This window comes from Stegodyphus dumicola, chromosome 7 (assembly GCF_044657685.1).
Source record: "Stegodyphus dumicola isolate Sdum_Otavi_A_Nest chromosome 7, ASM4465768v1".
Taxonomy (NCBI): domain Eukaryota; kingdom Metazoa; phylum Arthropoda; class Arachnida; order Araneae; family Eresidae; genus Stegodyphus; species Stegodyphus dumicola.
In genome coordinates, this window is record NC_140774.1 from 209,131,432 (window position 1) to 209,150,328 (window position 18,897).

Here is an 18,897-nt window from a genome sequence, read left to right on the forward strand (position 1 = left end):
TTACAAGTAGTACCTATAGCATTCAAACAATAAACCGAGAATAGTTTCATAATTTGTACTGAAAATACGAAATACTTTCAAAACTGAGTCCAACTAATTTAAATAAAAACTATGGTACAAACAAACAAACAAAATATAATACATCCATTACTGTATTATACACAATTAATTTCAATTAGATTCACAATATCAAGAAGAACCATTCAGTTTAGAAAAAAATGCATAAAGATAAACTAAGACAATAATAAACTGACAAATAAAATTTCTTCATATGAATTCATAATTAAGAACCAATAACTTTGATAACTGAACAATATTATCATAAAATACACTGAACCTGAGATATTATTACAATACAAAACATAAACTTGGTTTAAAAACAAAACCACTCCAAGTAATATAAAAACTCTACATAAGGTTCGCTGGCAACGCGATAGAAATACAGTACAAGAATAAAGCCAACATAAAGATATGAAAAATTTCCAATTCAAAAACCACATTCATTCAAAAATAAATCAAACATTCAAAAATAAATCAAACATTTAAAAATAAGTCAAAGAAAATTATTATAAAATACTGCCTTAAATGCACATATTACAATATAGAACTCAAGTAAAACCAATAAAGTTCACAAAAACAGGCCAACTATTCAATTCAGAAAAGTGCAAAAAGGTATACAAAATAATTATTCTAGATTAGGTTTGCTGGCATCGCTAAGACAAATGCAATACTAGAAAAATGGATAAGCTAAACTATTCATTTTCATACGTATTGTGTGTATTTTGTTCTTCAAAACTATCAGTAATGTTACTTTATTTTTGAAGGCGTTTAAATATTTGTCGAATTTGCTATGTAAGTTTCGAAGTGTTATTTTATAGTTGTATTCGAATCCCCTTTGGTCAACGAAGTTCAAGAGAGTTTCAACAAAACTCATTGCTGTTTCAGGACTAATGCAATTGTAAGCGCCGTCTTCGCTTGTCATTTTCACTGCCACTCTCTGCCTCTTATGTTGTTTTGACGTTTGAAACGAGATAAATGTCACTCAAGCACTGAATGTCCAGCTCAGTCGAATCGTCATTGAATCAAACCTCGGTATTTTCCAGATCGATTTTTAATTTTTCGGCATACAACTTCAGTTATTGCCTCGATGCTTTCACAATAGGTAAATCTCAGATTTTTTATATTCGCAGGAACCTTTCTCTATGATCGAATAAGTGTTACTGGTTGTACTTACGGCCAAACTTTTGCTACTCCGTATAATGGCATCCAGTGCAGTTAACATTTTACAAAACTTCATTAACTCATCATCTTCCTCAGCAAGAGTTATGAGAAGACAAAGTAATCGTTGAGACTAAACCTAAAGACGCACTTCAGACGTTTCTAGTGCATGCTATGACTTGCACGTGTTTGTGTTTTCACGCTCTCTTCCGTAGCGTTAAGTGTGCGGGCGTGTGCTTAGTGATACAAGGATAATCCGGAAACCGGATAATCCGCACCCGGTTAATCGGCCCTGTATATTGGTTCTTTCCATAGGCAATGCAGCTTTTGTGCTAACTCATTAAGTAATGCAAAATAATTTCGGAAAAGATGGAAATATGCCACTGTAAGATCGCAAGAATTTAATCCATGAGCCATTTTCTTCTCACATTGCCTTATATTTTGCAGCGTTTTTCATGCTGTCTGAGTTTGTTGCTCACATGAGTGCATCAGACGAAAGAATATCACGTTAAAAAAATCAATGTTTCGAAATGGTCAGCCTATGACCAAAGAGCATAACATCCTATCATTATAGTGAATTTTTTTTTTTATATAATCTAAGCTACTGTGCAATACCAAATGATTTTGCCTTTCCTATAGATTCTAAACTACACTTATCATCACCAAGAAGTTGTGTCAAGGGTATCCAAAAGACACGATACTTTCAGATGATAAGTAAATGACATTAAAAGTACCATATCACAGAAAATAAAGACTAAAAAGTTCTTTTAGAATGCCACAATTGCGTTTGCAACAAAATCTGCAGGCAAACTGAATAAGGACTCCCGGCAGAGAAGACCCTTTACGTCTGGCAGTCCACGATATATATCCGCAACAGATCTCAGATAAAAACCCGGTTTCATTTTAACCAGGCGCATCATTGTTAGGCACATTATGATTAGAGTAAAACCCTCCTCAGTTATGAGCTGAGATTTAGAACATAGAATGATGCTTGACAAATAGTCATCTGGAGAAAGCCAGGGACAAGCTGTTATCTCTCCGACATAACAGAAATCGCCCACTTTGGTGAAATGGAATTTCTGTCTGAGGAATCATAATATTGAACGGTCATGCTCAAATGCATGACTTCGACACAAGCACCATGACGGCACTCTGTTATGGGATCATTTTTCTTTTTTAACCTCTGCGAGGCTTTTCCAGTGAGCTTGAGTTCCCAGGATTTTATTTTTAAAGCGAGGCTGCACAAAGCTTCACTGTAGAATCATTTTCAAGTATATGTTGCCGTATGGTGTGGCTAGTGAAGTCGCCGACATAAGACCTTGGCTTGGTTTCAAACGAAAGGTACTTGTTGTAAGTGGAATTTCAAATAACTAAACACTTGAAGTCTTTGCAGCATCATATTTCCAACAAGACATGTTTGAAATGTTTTTGTGAGCTGCATAAAATTGTTTGTGGCTATAATCCACAACATCATTGTCATTATGAGAATTCTTGTGAGGCGTGTTATAAATGTAAAGCTGTGTAGCTTATTAACTTCGCCATTCTGGAAATACGAGGTGTCATGTTTTGGCCAAGATTGATTTCGTTCGCATATCTCAAAATATTCACCCACCGTTGTATTTTAAAACCTTGTTACTATTGACTAGGACTATTACCTGTCCAACAGCATTTCCCCCCAGGGGTTGACTCAGGCGAACGCCTGGGAAGTACTGGCTAGGATCTGTACCTAGGCAGTCTCAACCACGGGGGTATACAAATTATTTTCACAGGACTAGAACCCGAGTATTGTACTCAGGTTGGTTCAGGCTTGGCAGGGACCGTACTGGTATTGTCGTGTCTGTTCCTTCGGCTGTGGTGGAGCTACATGGTGCATTTGTCGACTGAGTTCCCGGGGACTTGACCCCATTCAGTTTTCGTGGCGGGGACTGACAAAGCGGACAGAGCACCTTAAGGGGACTCATACACCTTAAAACCCATAAGATGTTCGAATAGGTGACTGTTGCAAGAATTGGGATAACTTATTTATTTTAAAAGCAATTACTACCAACTTTTTACAGCTGACTACATAATGTACCTGCTTTAGAAACTAGTAACCAGAAAGTTTGTGTTGCCACAAATATTTTTATAATTTAATCCGCTTTGTGACAACATTTTTCGTCATGTTTCCAACTTGAGCGCACAGTTTAAAACATTCTGTTTCATAATTTAATTCCATATTTAATATATAGCTTTTATAACATTTGGAAACTACTGTGAACCTAAAATTCTAAAAATTTCATGTTCAATTTTTATTTTATTTTGAGTTGAGTTTATAAAATGTATTTTATTAACAAAATTTGTAATGTTTTCGTCCATAAAAATTTTCAATATTAAAATATTTATCAGATTGTTGGTTCAGTTCGAAAATAGTGCCCATATAAAGAATTCCATCCAATTTCAATAATGCACCATTAGCCATTTTTAAAATATCATGGGCGCTAGGTGGAAACACGGCGAAATATTTTGTCACAAAGAGGATTAAATTACAAAAATATTTGTGGCAACACAAACTTTCTGGTTACTAGTTTCTAAAGCAGCTATATTATGTAGTCAGCTGTAAAAAGTTGGAAGTAATTGCTTTTAAAATAAATAAAATATCCAAATTCTTGCAACAGTCACATATTCGAAGATCTTGAGGGGTTTAAGGTGTATGAGTCCCCTTAATACAATATGGTTTTGCCGATGGAGTGGTGCCCGGAGGCAAGGTGACAGCGTTTTAAAATTAGCAACGAAGCGTTCTGGGCAATGCTTAGTAAAAGCCGGACGGGGACTGCGGGGGTTGCGCCTGCGAGAACGAGGTCCCACGGGTGTTGGATATTTCAAACTCTTAATGGGTCTCGTATAATGACGACCTCGGTGGGAGGTCCTTCACCCGGTGTGTATGTCCAACAGCATTTGGCTTCTTTGTAAGAATTTTTGTTAATATAAACCAAATATTTTTCGAGATGTCAAGCATTTTGTCTTCGTAACCTTAATTTTGGACACCAGTGTAATTTTGTTGAAAAAGAAAGTTTTAGGCGTGCCAGTTTATATTTAACTATATTTATGCAATATATATTAATATATGCATCACTTAACATCTATATCAATTTTTGCTACGGGCTTCTTCAAACGTTAGCAATTTTTTTTTTCAAAACAATACGCAAAATAATTTTATTGATTTTAATTTTTTTTGTAAAAAGTGTCCTTATCCAAATCTGTGATTTAATACCAGGAATTCAGTCATATTTATGAAATGCATCATAGATAGCATTTAAAACATTTGCCATTTATTATCAGAGTCGAATTCATGGTATAAGAATTTATTCTTTTGAACAAATTAACTTAAAGAAGATCCTCTCGTAGGTGGGGAAGCTTTGTTTATTTTTTTGTTTATTATTTACTAAACGCTACCTGAAAATGAGACTTTTCTCTGCGACTTAAATCTTCGCTAAAAGGAGTTTAAATAAGCAAAAGCGTCTCAGACGATTATTGGCTTTCTTTGAAAACTGGTGTGTTTTGAAAACGGTCATTGGCTTACTGTTTGCTTTGAAAATTGGTTTGTCTGCCATAGAATACAATTTTTTTTTCTTTATTTTGCTTCGGTTAAGTATGTAGTGTTTCTTCTTATTCTGTGAAATATATGCTACATGTTCCTACTTTGTATCTGTATTACTGCTATTTATTCCTTTTTTCTTTGAGAAGTATATCCATGCATTAGTAGCACCGTATTTCACTACATAATAAAATGTAATATGTTCCAAATATAATAACTTCTTATTAAATTGAGAGCTTGCATTGTTATCTATCAGTCTCAGATCAAGTATATTAAAAAAGTTCATTATCATATACAAAAGCTTTTTAAACTTAGCGCAGGAACACCTTTGTGAGTTACGGAAATTTTTGGAAGCATTTTATTATGTTTAATTCGAAAAATGCCCTTTCTGAAGAAACCAAGAAGTAAGAAGAAAAGCAGACGATCGTCATCAAAGGAGGTGTTCGAAATTACGTTCTAAACGTATCCTCAGCTTAGGATAGGCAAGGGTGGTACGGTACATTGGCTAGCAAGATCACCAGGCCTCACCGGCATTGACTACTTTCTCTGGGCCTACCTTAAGACATTAGTGTGCAAAATCCCTGTCAGAAGTGCTGAGGAACTTGTTGCACGTATCGTTATAGCTACTGGGGTCTACGGATTATAATTATTTTCATATACTTGCAGGGAATAGCGTTTCTCATAATTGATAATTTGTTGAATGTCAACCCGCGTTTGTTTCAAAGCAAAACACCACCGAAAAGGCTAAATCGTAAATGCTGAAGTAAGTCTTTAAGTTTTACGCCATACCGTTTTTCTTCCCGCTGAAGCTTGCAAAAAAAATAAGATAAGATAGCTGACTCTGAGGCACATTGATAGCAATGCAAAAGGAGAAAATATTTAACCGCTACCTCTTATTAATAAAAGCTGAAATTATCTATGGGAAAACACCAGTACAATTATTACGTTTATGAGGTATTTTCTTCCTCCTTTCCGCATGCCTTCGTGGAGTAACGGTAGCACACTCGGCACGTATTCGAGAGGTGCAAATTCGAGTCCCGGCAAAGGCATTCCTCATATTTCATGTCTCTTGTTTAAAAAAACCTAATGATTCTACAGTCGCGCCCTAACTAAAAGGTGATGAATGATGATTCTTCGACACCTGGACTTGGCGATTGGGTCCCTAATCCTGCCTAAAAAATAGTGTATATAAGGTATTTTCTTCTTCCTTTTTGCAAGCCTTCGTGGTGTAACGGTAGCACACTCAGTGTTTATTCGAGAGGCACATGTTCGATCCGAGGGTACTGCTCATTTTTCGTGTTTCCTACTTCAAAAATACTAATGACTTGTCAATCCAATGACTATTTATGTATAATTACATCCTAATAACTTATATATGTATAATTTAAACCTATCCACTTATTTTATTTTTAGGTTTTAAATCTGAACTAATTACAAGAATGAAAACTTCCATTAAACAGGAGATTTAAAGAATTAAAATTTTCGCCTAGGAAATAGATTTTAATTCAAGTATATTCCGACAGAAAGTTTAATGTGGGTGGAAGAAATTTTACTTAAAGCTCGGTCCATGTCATGCAAATCTTTTTGTCTTTCGCCTGAAGATAGAAAGATCAGTGTATTCACAATACTTCAAATATTTGCATATGTTTTTCGTTTACGAAGTCTAAAGCTTTCACACTGAAGATGTTTCCTTTAATTTTCTGTTGCCTCATTTTGGAGAGAACTTTTCTATTCAAATAAGCAGACGCAAACCAAATTATACTATTTAGTCCAGTTGTAAAAAATGTCCATTATACTATTGTCCGTTTTTTAAAACTTTATACAGTAACAAAATGCTTTAAAAATAAATGCTTTAATCTCTTTCACGAATAAAATTCTAATGACGATGCTTCGGTAATAAATACGTTTAGTTAGGTGAAATTATTCTGATAATAAACATTGCGCATTATAAAATACTGATGGATTCATTAATGCAACGTCAAAACTAGATCTATAACTACAAAATCATAAAAGAAATACCACTATTCAGATCTTCATAATTGTCTTAGAAAAGACTGCAGTTTAAAGAAAACCTATTAGGGTCTGATTTTGTCAATTTCAAAAGTATAAAAAAAGAACAAGGAAACTTTAACTCTCAATTTCAAGTGCTCCATTTTTATCACCGAATTTTACGATCTGGATTTAATGGGTTTCTATCTCATGAAATATTCAGCAAATAGAGAAAAGTCCAACAAAGCAAAAGAACACGTTTCCAACAAAGCAAAAGAACACGTTTCCTTCAAAGAAGGAAGATATTAAAGGAAAAAAAAAACGATTAAAGAATAAGAACTGTTTTAATACGAATGCTTTCCAGCCTTTGCACATTTCTCTCATTATCTAAAATTTTTCTCTAGTTTTACGCTTTGCTTTTAATTATTTTTAATATCCAAATATGGCGGTGAAAATATTTCAGTCATTCTAATTATGAATGAGACTAATTCATCTATTTGAGTTACATATAAAATTAATGATTAAATGCTTAAATACAGGGTGTTTATAAAGTCCCGGACCCATTTTGATGTTTAATAACTTAGAAAATAATGAAGATATAAACAAACTTATGGTTTATGCTTTCCGGTCTAAGATGCTTACGTGGTACTTTTAAAAAGTGTACATAAAAATGTGTGCACATAAAAATTACCGTATTTAACTATGATTGGGTAAATGTGTACCAAAATAACTTGATAATAAAGATTGGTGAATCGTCGTTTGATTAATAAACAATCTGAAAATAAAGATTGGCAATTCGTCAAAATCCAGTTTTTTTAGCTTCTTCTGCATGCCTTTCCACTAAGCCATGACGACTGTCGAAAGTTAAAAGTACCGGTGTCTTCTACGTAGTTAAAATACTACATTTATTTTAAAGACGTCATATTTTTCTGCGTAGCCATAATGGCTAAGTTGAAAAGGCAGGAAGAAGATGTTAATAAAACTAATTTCGGTGAGTCACCATCTTTACTTTTGCACATTTCAAAATCATCTCTTTGTCAGACAAATCACTTTTCAATCATAGTTGAAAACAATAATTTTTATGCACACGGGTTTTAAAAGTACGACGTAAGCATAAGCAGTGCACAGATGTTAGCAGAGTAGAAGTCAAGGAAAAGAATGGCATATTTGCTTGCGAAGCGGTATTTATACTAAGTAGATGCATAAGTATAACTGTGATTGGTTAATTTTAGGTTTTAGTTAAATTTTTCAAGCAGCGATGTGTAACATGGAAAGATCACGAATTGGGGGAAACAGATGGATTAAGGGGGAGAACATAGTACTTAGAATAGTTAATCTTGAAGTCGCCAGTCATTTCTTAAAGCAGCCATCGTATTTTTTTTATATTATATATATATATATATATATATATATACTTATTTAATAGATTTTGTAGTAGAATGCAGGCGGTTGAATGCGTAATGAACAGCGAGAACTTTGATGGCTCAGATATGTTGAAACTCCAATCCACAATGAGTAAGAAATTTGGCAGTCGAGGTAGGTTTAATTCGACTTTTATTTCAGCAAACATGTTGCGACCGCAATCAAGTTGGCACATTAATTGTACCTGTTTCCTAAACGTTTACATTTTAGATAAATTTTTCAGTAAGAAAGAAGAAGCTGACAAGCTGCAATCCAGCTAGGCCAAAGCGTAGAAAGCAAATGCGTTATGTTTAGGATGAAATCTTAATCCAGACTGAGCTAGTTTTGGTTTTCAATGTACGTATTTTAACTGAATAGTTAATACTGCTGTAAAATTAATATTGGCTGTTTGAGTTTCAGAATTTTTTAAGAGTCATATGACATAGATTAATATTGAATGTCCAGTCGCGGTAAAATAGCTTCCCCGCAAAGCAGGTTTAGGGTTGCCAGAAAACGGCGTGGAAGCGCAGGGTTGCCATATTTGGCGAGATATTGTCCATTTGGAGACAAAATCGATGATATGCTACAGACGGGTGGAGAACATGTTACGTTTTTCTATACGTTGAGGGTTTGAGAGTGATTAACGACAAGGCTGAAGTAACGGAACACAATTTATTAGCCAGTATATTACTCAGGACAGCTCCAAAATTGCGCTTACAGTCGTTGTGAACCACTATAAGCACGCTGAAACAATCAGCTACACGGCCCTCAGACCTTCAGTCTATAACGGTGAAGACAGCTTCATGGCAAAGCACCAGAGTACAGCTCCCGACCCTGCTCGGTTGTTCTCGGAACTCTGTGTACTTGAGAGCCTCCCCAGCTTCAGGGCAAAGCACCAGATCACAGCTCCCGACTCTGCACGCTCGTTCTCAGAACTCTACGTACTCTGGAGACTCTCCACGCTACAACTCGCTATGCACTCGACGATACACTACATTACAGCTCCCGACTCCGTTCGGTCGTCTCGGAGCTCAACACACTTTAAGCTCAACGATGCGCTAACCTCGCGATACACTAAGAGACTCTCTCGATGCACTCGACGACCAACTCGTCACTAGACTACGAGACACTCCCTTACTGACTATTATCCTTCCAGCACGCGCGCTTGGCAATTTTACATCAGCACGCTCGCGTCGTATTTTTTACGATATCGGTTATTTTACGATATCGGTTTTTGGCGCGAAAAACGACAGAAATGAGTGAATATTGATAATAAATTTGTTAAGAAATAAAATATCTATCTTATTATTGTAAAATACAACTGATATCACATTCAAATATAAGTAAATTATTTTTAAGTTCTTATGTTAGTGAGATGGAAATGAAATGATGTATTTCATTATAGAAAATTTTTAATTTATTATTTAATAATTATATTTTAAAATCGAAGCTAATTTTAATATTCATCAACAACAAACATAGACAAACAAAAAGGAAAACACCTTGGTAGGAAAAAAAGTAAGTTTAGCATTACTTACTTCTGCAAGGAAATTTACTTCTTACTGGTTACAAAAACGCACTTTAAACTAACTTTAATTATTTTATTTATTTCTAAAAAACAGAAATAAAAGAAAATAAAGAATGGAAATCGCTATTGTTGTCCCATCCAAAGGTTTCCTTGTCGTCCTTTTCTTCATCAGATAATTCTTGAAGAATCCAAACAAAATCAGCTGGTTGAACATATTTTTTTGCCATAAAAACCGATATAAAATTTACAGAGACAAATGTATTCAAATTAAATTAATACACGATAATTAATAACACAAAATTACAAAATATTTGAGGAAAAATATTTTCCGAATTTTAAAACACGACCACGCGCGTGTCGTAACATTTATGGAACAGCTGTCACGTAGCAAAAAAGCCCAGTTAAAAAAAAGTCAAATGACTTCCTATTGGCACATTCCATGTTTTGGGGAATGGTACAAATTAGGAATAGAAATGACCTTCAGACGTCTCACCATGCGAAAAATGTGCATTAAAAACTGAATTTATCGTAAATTTTGCGCATACGCGCGTCCTGGAAGGTTAAACTTTTAAATTGCTGATAATTCTACAACTATTGCACGCTGACTCGGCTAGGCACTCACTCTCCGCATACCAACAGGGTTTATATAGCTTTTGGCTTGCGTTCGAGAACATTCTGCGCCAAACCGATAAGAAATCGTTCTAGAAGGTTCTCCATTCGTCTTTGGCATATCGACACTTTTGTCGCCAAATGGGCGATTTCTCGCCAAATATGGCAATTTTGCCTTCCCTTGCCATTTTCTAGAAACTCTATACCTGCTTTGCAAGGAAGCTATCTTACAGCGGTCAGACATTTCGTAGCAATATAACGCATGATTTATGTATCATAGTTTTATTCACATGTAACTTGCACATGTTTAGATAAGTAAATATGCAGTGAATTAAGTTTCCTATGAAACTGTAACATAAAAACACTATAAAGACCACATAGTACCAAAATATTTTATAGCATAAAACTGTGCATGCAGAGCACTAATTAAAAATATTCTTGATTTACTTACCAGGGTAATATTCGATTCTCTTTGCTTTCGAGTAATTGGTGCCGGGAAGTTCAACCAAGCACTCAAAGACTGAGGCTCCGTTTTTAGAAAGTTCACTGGCATTGAACGTCCTGTACAAATACGCGTCGTAGACACGTGAAGGTTTGGATATGGAAACAGTTATGACGTCGGAAACTTCTTGCCGAGCGCTTCCGTTTGTCGATTCGAGGTATAACTTTAATACAGGTTTTGGAAACAGTCCTAATGCTTCACAGGTTACATTCACAGACGAATCGCTCAGTTCCCTGTACGACAGCTCGAATTCGTTAGCAGGAACTAGAAAAGAGGAATAACATTATATTAAATATAAAATGAAATAATGAAATAAAAATTAGAGAATAGCAAAGGAATGCAAAGTTGGCATATTTGGAGAGAAATCGCCCATTTAGCGACAAAAATTGTCGATATGCCATAGACGGATGGAGGCCCTTCTGGAACGATTTCGTACCGGTTTGGCGCAGAATGTTCTCGAACGCAAGCCAAAAGCTATATAAGCCCTGTTGGTATGCGGAGAGTGAGTGCCTAGCCGAGTCAGTTAATAGTCAGTGAGCGAGTGTCTTGTAGTCTAGTGTATAATGCAGGGTTGGCCAAACTTCATGTCAATAACAGCCACACGTTTGATTTCAGTTCGAGAGCCGCATCTAGATTTTCCAAAAGCCACAAGTTCATATTTACATCACTCTAGAAGTAGTGGAGGAGGTTTTAAACAGAAAGGAATTTCTTATAACTTAGTAGAAAGAGTCTAAACTAATTAATTACTTCTTTTTCGACACTGAAATAGTTTTAGTTTACCATATTTCATACATATATTTTATATGCAGGAGCCGTACAAATTGCCTGCGAGAGCCATATCAGGTTCGAGGCCACCCCCAGTATAATGTCTAGTGTATGTACAATTTTATAAACAACACGTATGAGGTGCCTTCTAAGTTTGTAAATATTTAAAAATTATATAAAATAAATAAATTGTCATATCAAAGTGTACCTAAAGACATGTAGCAAAAGCACAATAATTGAACATAATTTTCATTTTTTTTTCTAATCGAACCTCAGATCTCTCAGTTCTAAGAACGCACTAATATAACTGCATCAAAGACATTTACTACACCTTTTAAAATAGCGATTGAGCTCTATGGATCGAGCGCTCGGTTTCAGTATGTGCATACATTGTCTAATGCCACAATTAAAACTAAGCCACATTCTAGACATTCCATAGAAAACGCAACGAAAATAAAATTATGAGGCCTTGTTTCTAAACAATTTGATTAAAAATTGCAGAGAAAAGCATTAGAGAGTTTCAGAATATAGAACTACTTAGAAGATCTCTGTAATCAGAGTAAGTGATGTGTGAAGAATAAATATAAAATAACTGCGGTAAATCCTCACACAATGATTTCTGAAGGCTCTGCAGCATCAGTGAACAAAGAATCTTCTTATTAGCTCCAGTGAACATAGAATACTCTTATTATAGTAATTCAGTACACAGAAAGTGATATAAAGACATAACCTACCATCTGATAATGGTCTGGATTCTGAGTAACAAAATTCGAAAAGAAATATCGTTTGTGTCAGTAACAGAAAGGATGAGCACACTGATGATTAATGAAGGAAATCTCACATGCTTCATGAACAACCCTTCGTATTCATCGAACAGACGACTTGGAAGAATTCGACTCGTTATACACCAAATTATTCACACCAACATGAAAGCATTATATCCTTCCCGTTATGCAGAGAAAACGATCAAGCATTTATTTATGAATAATGCCGACTCAGCCTGCAGCATGTGAATGCGAATATTCGTGATGTTGACTGGCTTTCATCTCCTCTTTAACGGATTTCATCTCATCTTTTCCTGTCCAGCATCCATCTTTTCTTTCATTTCTTCTTTAAATGATGCTTGGCCAGCTTCCATCTTTTTTTGGAACGCAGCAAAAGCACTGATGAGCTGCCTCAAGTGTTCTTCCGTCGCTCTTGTTATTGGCATTCAAACCCCACTCCTGACACCGAAAATTGTTGCGTGCTTACAACTTTAAAAAATACATAGTAATATATGGTGATACTCCCGAGTTACGCGATAGGGGACCGGAGCAATGCACGTAAGTAGGATTCGCGGATGTCAAGGGTTTATTTTGCATATGTGGATATGAATTTTAGTTAAAGAGGGCTAAAAGTACATTTGCCGAGAAAAAAAGCGTATGTAGTTTCATAATATATTTTTGCAAAATAATATAAAAATGTCTTATTTCGATACCGAAGGTTCATTAAATTTGGCTCATTAATTTGCTTCATTAAATTGGTTCATTCATTAAAATCGTCAGACGATCCAATTCGTAGTTATAAAACAGTTGGAAAAGAATATCAAACGCAATTCTTCACTTCTGCTGTACCGAAGAATAAAATAATGACTGCTCTGTGTATATAATAAACATGAAGCAGTTGCATTGTCTGCGAACATAATTATGACTTAAGTTCAGTTTTAGAAGAAGGGTGTGGCATTTTAGAGCCTTTAGACTAAACTGTTTATGTTCTGATGCACATTGTTGCGCTCTCCGGACCTGAAATCATTCAGTGCTGCTGGAACCTTTTGTATTTCTTTCAAAGTTAGCACTAATGTGTTGACAGAGTGATGTTTTGTTTATCAGCAATTTTCGAATTACTAAACTCTAAACGAAAATTAATTATATAAATGGATACAATAAAATAAGGAGAACCAGAAATCACAGAATTTCAAGTTCGCCTGAATTGGAGTACTAACACATTATGAAACATGATATTTGCAGAGTTTACCTCACATACCTCCCCCCCCTCGCGTATTTTTTGCACTAGTTTTTAGCGCAAGGTATTGACTTTTTTTTAATTCACTTAATTTACGTCTTCCTCAAGATACTTAAAACGCTAGTTTCTCAAAATTTAAAAATTAATTTATCCACACACTGCTTGCTTTCGTTTAATTATTTGCTAGTGGATTTTCGAAGCGTAAGCTTTGAAGGATGAAGCAATTACTGTAAATAGCTTCAAGAAAACAAAAGGCATATAACGCTCTTAATGATTCTGAAAATCTTTGCACTAGAGCAGACTGATTGGACTGTGAGGAAGACGACAACGACAGTGATGATGGCGAGGGCTTGCAAGCTGTAGCAGACGGCACAGTTCCAGCAGCACTGAATGATTTGAGGCGTAGAGTGAGCAACAGTAATAGTTGACGCGATTCAAGATACGGAACCGTAGAAATGTAAATATCTTATTAGGTATTGCGATGTTAATATTACTACGCAACAACTTATAGGTTTCTTTTAAATAAATAATATTGTCATATTTAACGGTAATTTATGTGTAAATACTTTCATTTATCATGTTATAAGGTATTTTATGTTAATTTATCAATTATTATGATATAAAACGTTACTATAGCTTCTTCTTTCCCCAGTTCTCACTAAATGCAGTTATTAAGTCGAAGGTTCTGAACGCATTAGAGCTTTTGGGCAGCTTAGTCAGTAGGTTATGTCCTACTGCCAGCTCTACTAGAGACTATTCTGACTTCAGCCATTTCGTTAGCCGTCGTTAATAATGCGCCGTTAAAATATTTAAACCAATCTAAGAAAACTATTTTGTAAAAAGATTATTTTATGTTACATGAAGTCAGATACAGCCGTAATTTGCTTTCTAGTCTAGTATAGTCTGAAGGACATTAATTTACACTTCTGAACAACTAGATCTTTACAAGGTTCTTGCTTACAATCGTGTCCTTTGGAAACTAAATTATACGCGTAGTTTTCCCCTCTTGATTTTATACGATTAAAATCAGTAAAATCTGCCTCAAATCGGTATCAGATACGACAGTCACATACTTAACTAAATACGGTATTTTAGACTTAAAAGTTATTTAGTTTTATCTACAATTCCTGTGTGAGCTCAAATATTTCTTTCTTTTTATGTTCTACACTTATTGTCATGAAGAAAATAAGTAAGAATAAGTTTTAAAAAGTAATTTTGCTCAGTAATTTTGCTCTTTAAAAAATCTAAGCTTACTCTGTATAGAAGTAAAATGTACTAATGTTTCTTCTGGCTTCGTGTTGATAGTCAAGTTACTTATCACCTCGCCTTAGTTTTCTAGTGAAATAACAAACTCAAAAGAAGGTTTAAAATAAACATTTTATATTTATTTTGCATTTTTTTATTGAAGGTTACCTCTAAACTTGTTTTTAATTCTTATTTCAACTCACGAATAATCATCAGAACTCTCTCTCTCGAAAGCCAAAGAACTTCATAACGGAAAAACAACGATTGATACTCTGATCCCATTTCATCACATAAAATTTCAACAATTTGATGGGGCAGCACATGCCTACCCCCGACTTCTTTCATAAGGCCGATTTCGGCTAAAACTCTCATTTGTTTTTAAATTTAACTTTTTTAAAGGCCACTTTGTTAGCTATCAAAAACGCCTTATCTTTTCTTTATATGTTGATTAGAAGTGAAGATGTAGCAGTTTGTCTGACAAAAGACAAACCGGAAGTTACTTTCTTCCACATCGGAATTCAAAGTTTAGAGGACAGATTAAAGATGCAGTTTTCACCCTTTTTTATGTTATTTTTTAATTAAATAATTTTAAGCATTTCAGTATGTCTGGAGAATCTGACAAAATATTTTTGTTGCGTGTTTTCTTATCTTCGTTCGACAAGTGAATATATGTGCATATATGTCATGTAAAGTTAATTTGAAAACTTTATATGGGATTTTTGATTTTTTTAATGATTTTTGTTCACAGCAACCAAGATAAGTCTAAAATGTCCATAGAGAATCACTTGAAATTTTGAACGTAAAGTTTGTACGTTATTATGCATGATGTAGAATGAAAATGTGTTCTGCATACATAATTGAAGAGAACATAAAATCTTTGTTTTAGATATAAATAACAAGTAAGTGTTGAAATTTATTCTTATCCAGTGTCTGTCACAAAGAGTGATATAAATTATCTCTTAAATACATATTCCGTCTCCATCGTTAAGGTTTATAGTTTTAGAATATTACTTATAGTTTTAGAATTCCAAACGCTCTCAAGCCAATCATCCGACAAGGGCCTTTTGAGAATATTTATTTTGACTTTTTGCTTCAGAGAAACTGCAAAGTATTCAAAAAATACTTATATAAATAATTAATGAAACATTTTACAAGCAAATCTTCTTCTATCGTTTTCTGAAAAGCGTGTTTACAAGTTTTGTATAAATAATAAAGACTTGCACAATTCTTTTATTACGCAGTTTTATTTATTTATGTACAGAAACTTAAGCAGAAATTTTCGCATAAAAATGAACAGTATTACAGCATATTTTTTTTAAATCAGAGAAAACGCTTTTTGAATTAGAGATATCCATCTATTGGAGTAAGATGACTTTTTGATACGCCTTAAGGATTTTCAATTTTAAATGCGTTACTTATGTATGTATGCTTCCATGTGGGTGGGCTAAGAAGGCGACCAGTCACTCAGTGACTGGTACTGGACTACTGGTTATTTTGGTTGAATTTTTAAGTAGATTACGTATTACACTGCATATTAAATTAAAATATTTTTATTATTAAACTATTAGAAATACTGCTAACAATATCATAAGAACAAACTAAAAAACAATATTTGAATGTATGGAATCGATTATTTGGAAAGCAAATACAGTCGTTATCCTCATTACATCAGGCGGCCAAGCGATAAAGTCGCTGAACACTGGTAGTTCGGTCGGAGGTTCGAATCCTGCGAACGGGCTGGCCGCATAGACGTTTACGTGGTTTTCCCCATGTGTAACGTGTATACGAGCCAGTTTCCCTTAGAAAGTCCTCCACAAAGGCATCCCTTCCCTTAAGCAGATAGCCCTCCTGTGCTTTGCCATAACTCAACACACCACACCACCATCACATCAGGAATTGACTAGTGGAAAGAGTCTCTCTAATCGAGCGTTTCAAAGCGTTCTATTTACAGTGGAATTTAGGATATTGAATGCCTCACTTCACTAACAATTCCGTTCACGAACCAATTATCTGAACAAAAAATGCCTCGAATCACGAACGATGTCTGCAATTATGATTCATCAAGTCCGCAGGGCCACGTAATTGTACTCAGAGTTTTAGATACATCATTTTAACGTTCTCTGTTGTTTAACTCTCATTTACATAAGTCTGGCAGCAAGTGACATACAATTAAATGAATCTGACCTGGAGAAAATTATAATGAGAATGAGATGTATGCAGGAACTGCAAACGCTTTGAAACTTAAGACGGTTTTTCGTTATCTAGGATACTGGGTTTCTTGGTAAAACCTTGTGTTAGGAGGTTAACCTTCCAGCACGCGCGTATGCGCAAAATTTCCGACAAATTCAGTTTTTCATGCACATTTTTCGCATATAGAAGCTGATACGTCTGAAGGTCATTTCTATTCCTCCTTTCTACCCTTCCCCACATCATGGAATGTGCCAACAGGAAGTCATTTGACTTTTTTTTTTTCACTGGGCTTTTGTGCTACGTGACAGCTTTTTCGTAAGGTATACGACACGCGCGTGGTCGTGTTTTAAAATTCGGAAATTTTTTTTCTCAAATATTTTGTAATTTTGTGTAATTGCCGGGTATTATTTTAATTTGCATGCATTTGGCTCTGTGAATTTTATATCGGTTTTCATGGTAAAAAAAAAAAAAAAAAAAAAAAAAAAAGTGCAACCCGCTGATTTTGCTCGCATTTTTCAAGAATTATCTGATGAAGAAAAGTAAGACAAGGAAACCTTTGGATGGGAGAACAGTAGCGATTTCCATTCCTTATTTTCTTTTATTTCTATTTTTTAGAAACAAATAAAAATATTAAAGTTAGTTTAAAGTGAATTTTTGTAACCAGTAAGAAGTAAATTTCCTTGCAGAAAAAACTAATGCTAAACTTACTTTTTCCCAGCAAGGTGTTTTCGTTTTTGTTTGTCTATATTTGTTGTTGATGAATATTAAAATTATCTTCGATTTTAAAATATAATTATTAAATAATAAATTAAAAATTTTCTATAATGAAATACATTATTGCAAAACCATCCCACTAACATAAGAACTTAAAAATAATTTACTTATAACTTATATTTGAATATGATGTCATTTGTATTTTGCAATAATAAGATTAATATTTTATTTCTTAACAAATTTATTATCAATATTCACTGATTTCTGTCGTTTTTCGTGCCGTCGTAAAAAATACGACGCGCGCGTGCTCATGTAAAACTGCCAAGTGCGCGTGTTGGAAGGTTAACAATAAAGTAGTTAACAATGATGTAATTACAAATGTGAGCTCAACTGCACAGAACTACGAGTTCAGAAGCAGCAGTGAAAGGCGAACAACAATGAAAAAATGTCTTGAGAAGAAGAGAAAGACAGAAAATTAATCTTATTTCTCTAATCCTCGAAATTTGTGAAAACGAGTAAGACGCACAGTTTTAGAATAATGATACCATTTCGACAAAGCCGTAGCAAGCTACAGCATAATTATTTTCAATGAGAATGCCATTGTTCACTTTAGAATGCCACGTTTCACTTTAGAAGCATTTTAAGACGTAGGTTACGAAAAGATCACATTCGACAAATCTGAGCGAAACGGAGGTTCAGTGAGCATCAGACAGAATCGAATGGTGCTTAAAGACAAAGAATAGATAAGAATAAAGATTCGTCTTTAATTGAGGTACCTGATGGTTCTATGGAAGGAGAACGCCTCATCACAATTTCGTTATTCATTTTCCACTTACGTGGAACGCACTCTTTGGTATAGATACAGTGAAATAACATTAAGTTTCCGTTTGTTTTATCTATTTAATACTGTGATTATCTTTTTCGTTTTATATGCAAGGTTTGCCATTGAATGAACTTCTATACAATTTTAAGTAGTCATCTGTGATTGAGGAATGAACTCATTCATTTTAAATTAATTCAATTTGGGGGAAAACTATTTTGGTTTAGGAACATATGGGCTGGCGAATAGCGTTCAGGTAGGGAAACCAAGATTTCACTCTATATTGGTACTTCAGTATACGTGAATAATCCGTTCGAGATCCTTCGATATATACCAAACAA

At 34.5% G+C, this 18,897-nt stretch overlaps 1 protein-coding gene across 5 annotated transcripts in view; it reads right to left on the reverse strand.

Moving 5' to 3' along the window:
* The window catches only part of LOC146996626 (uncharacterized), an 88,241-nt gene that overhangs the window by 2,215 nt on the left and 67,129 nt on the right, over positions 1-18,897 (reverse strand). For all 5 annotated transcript variants that reach the window (XM_085821322.1, XM_085821321.1, XM_085821324.1 and 2 more), the window contains one exon: positions 10,771-11,085. In XM_085821322.1, the coding sequence (XP_085677448.1) occupies positions 10,771-11,085 (315 nt within the window). The remainder of the gene's footprint in view (positions 1-10,770; positions 11,086-18,897) is intronic.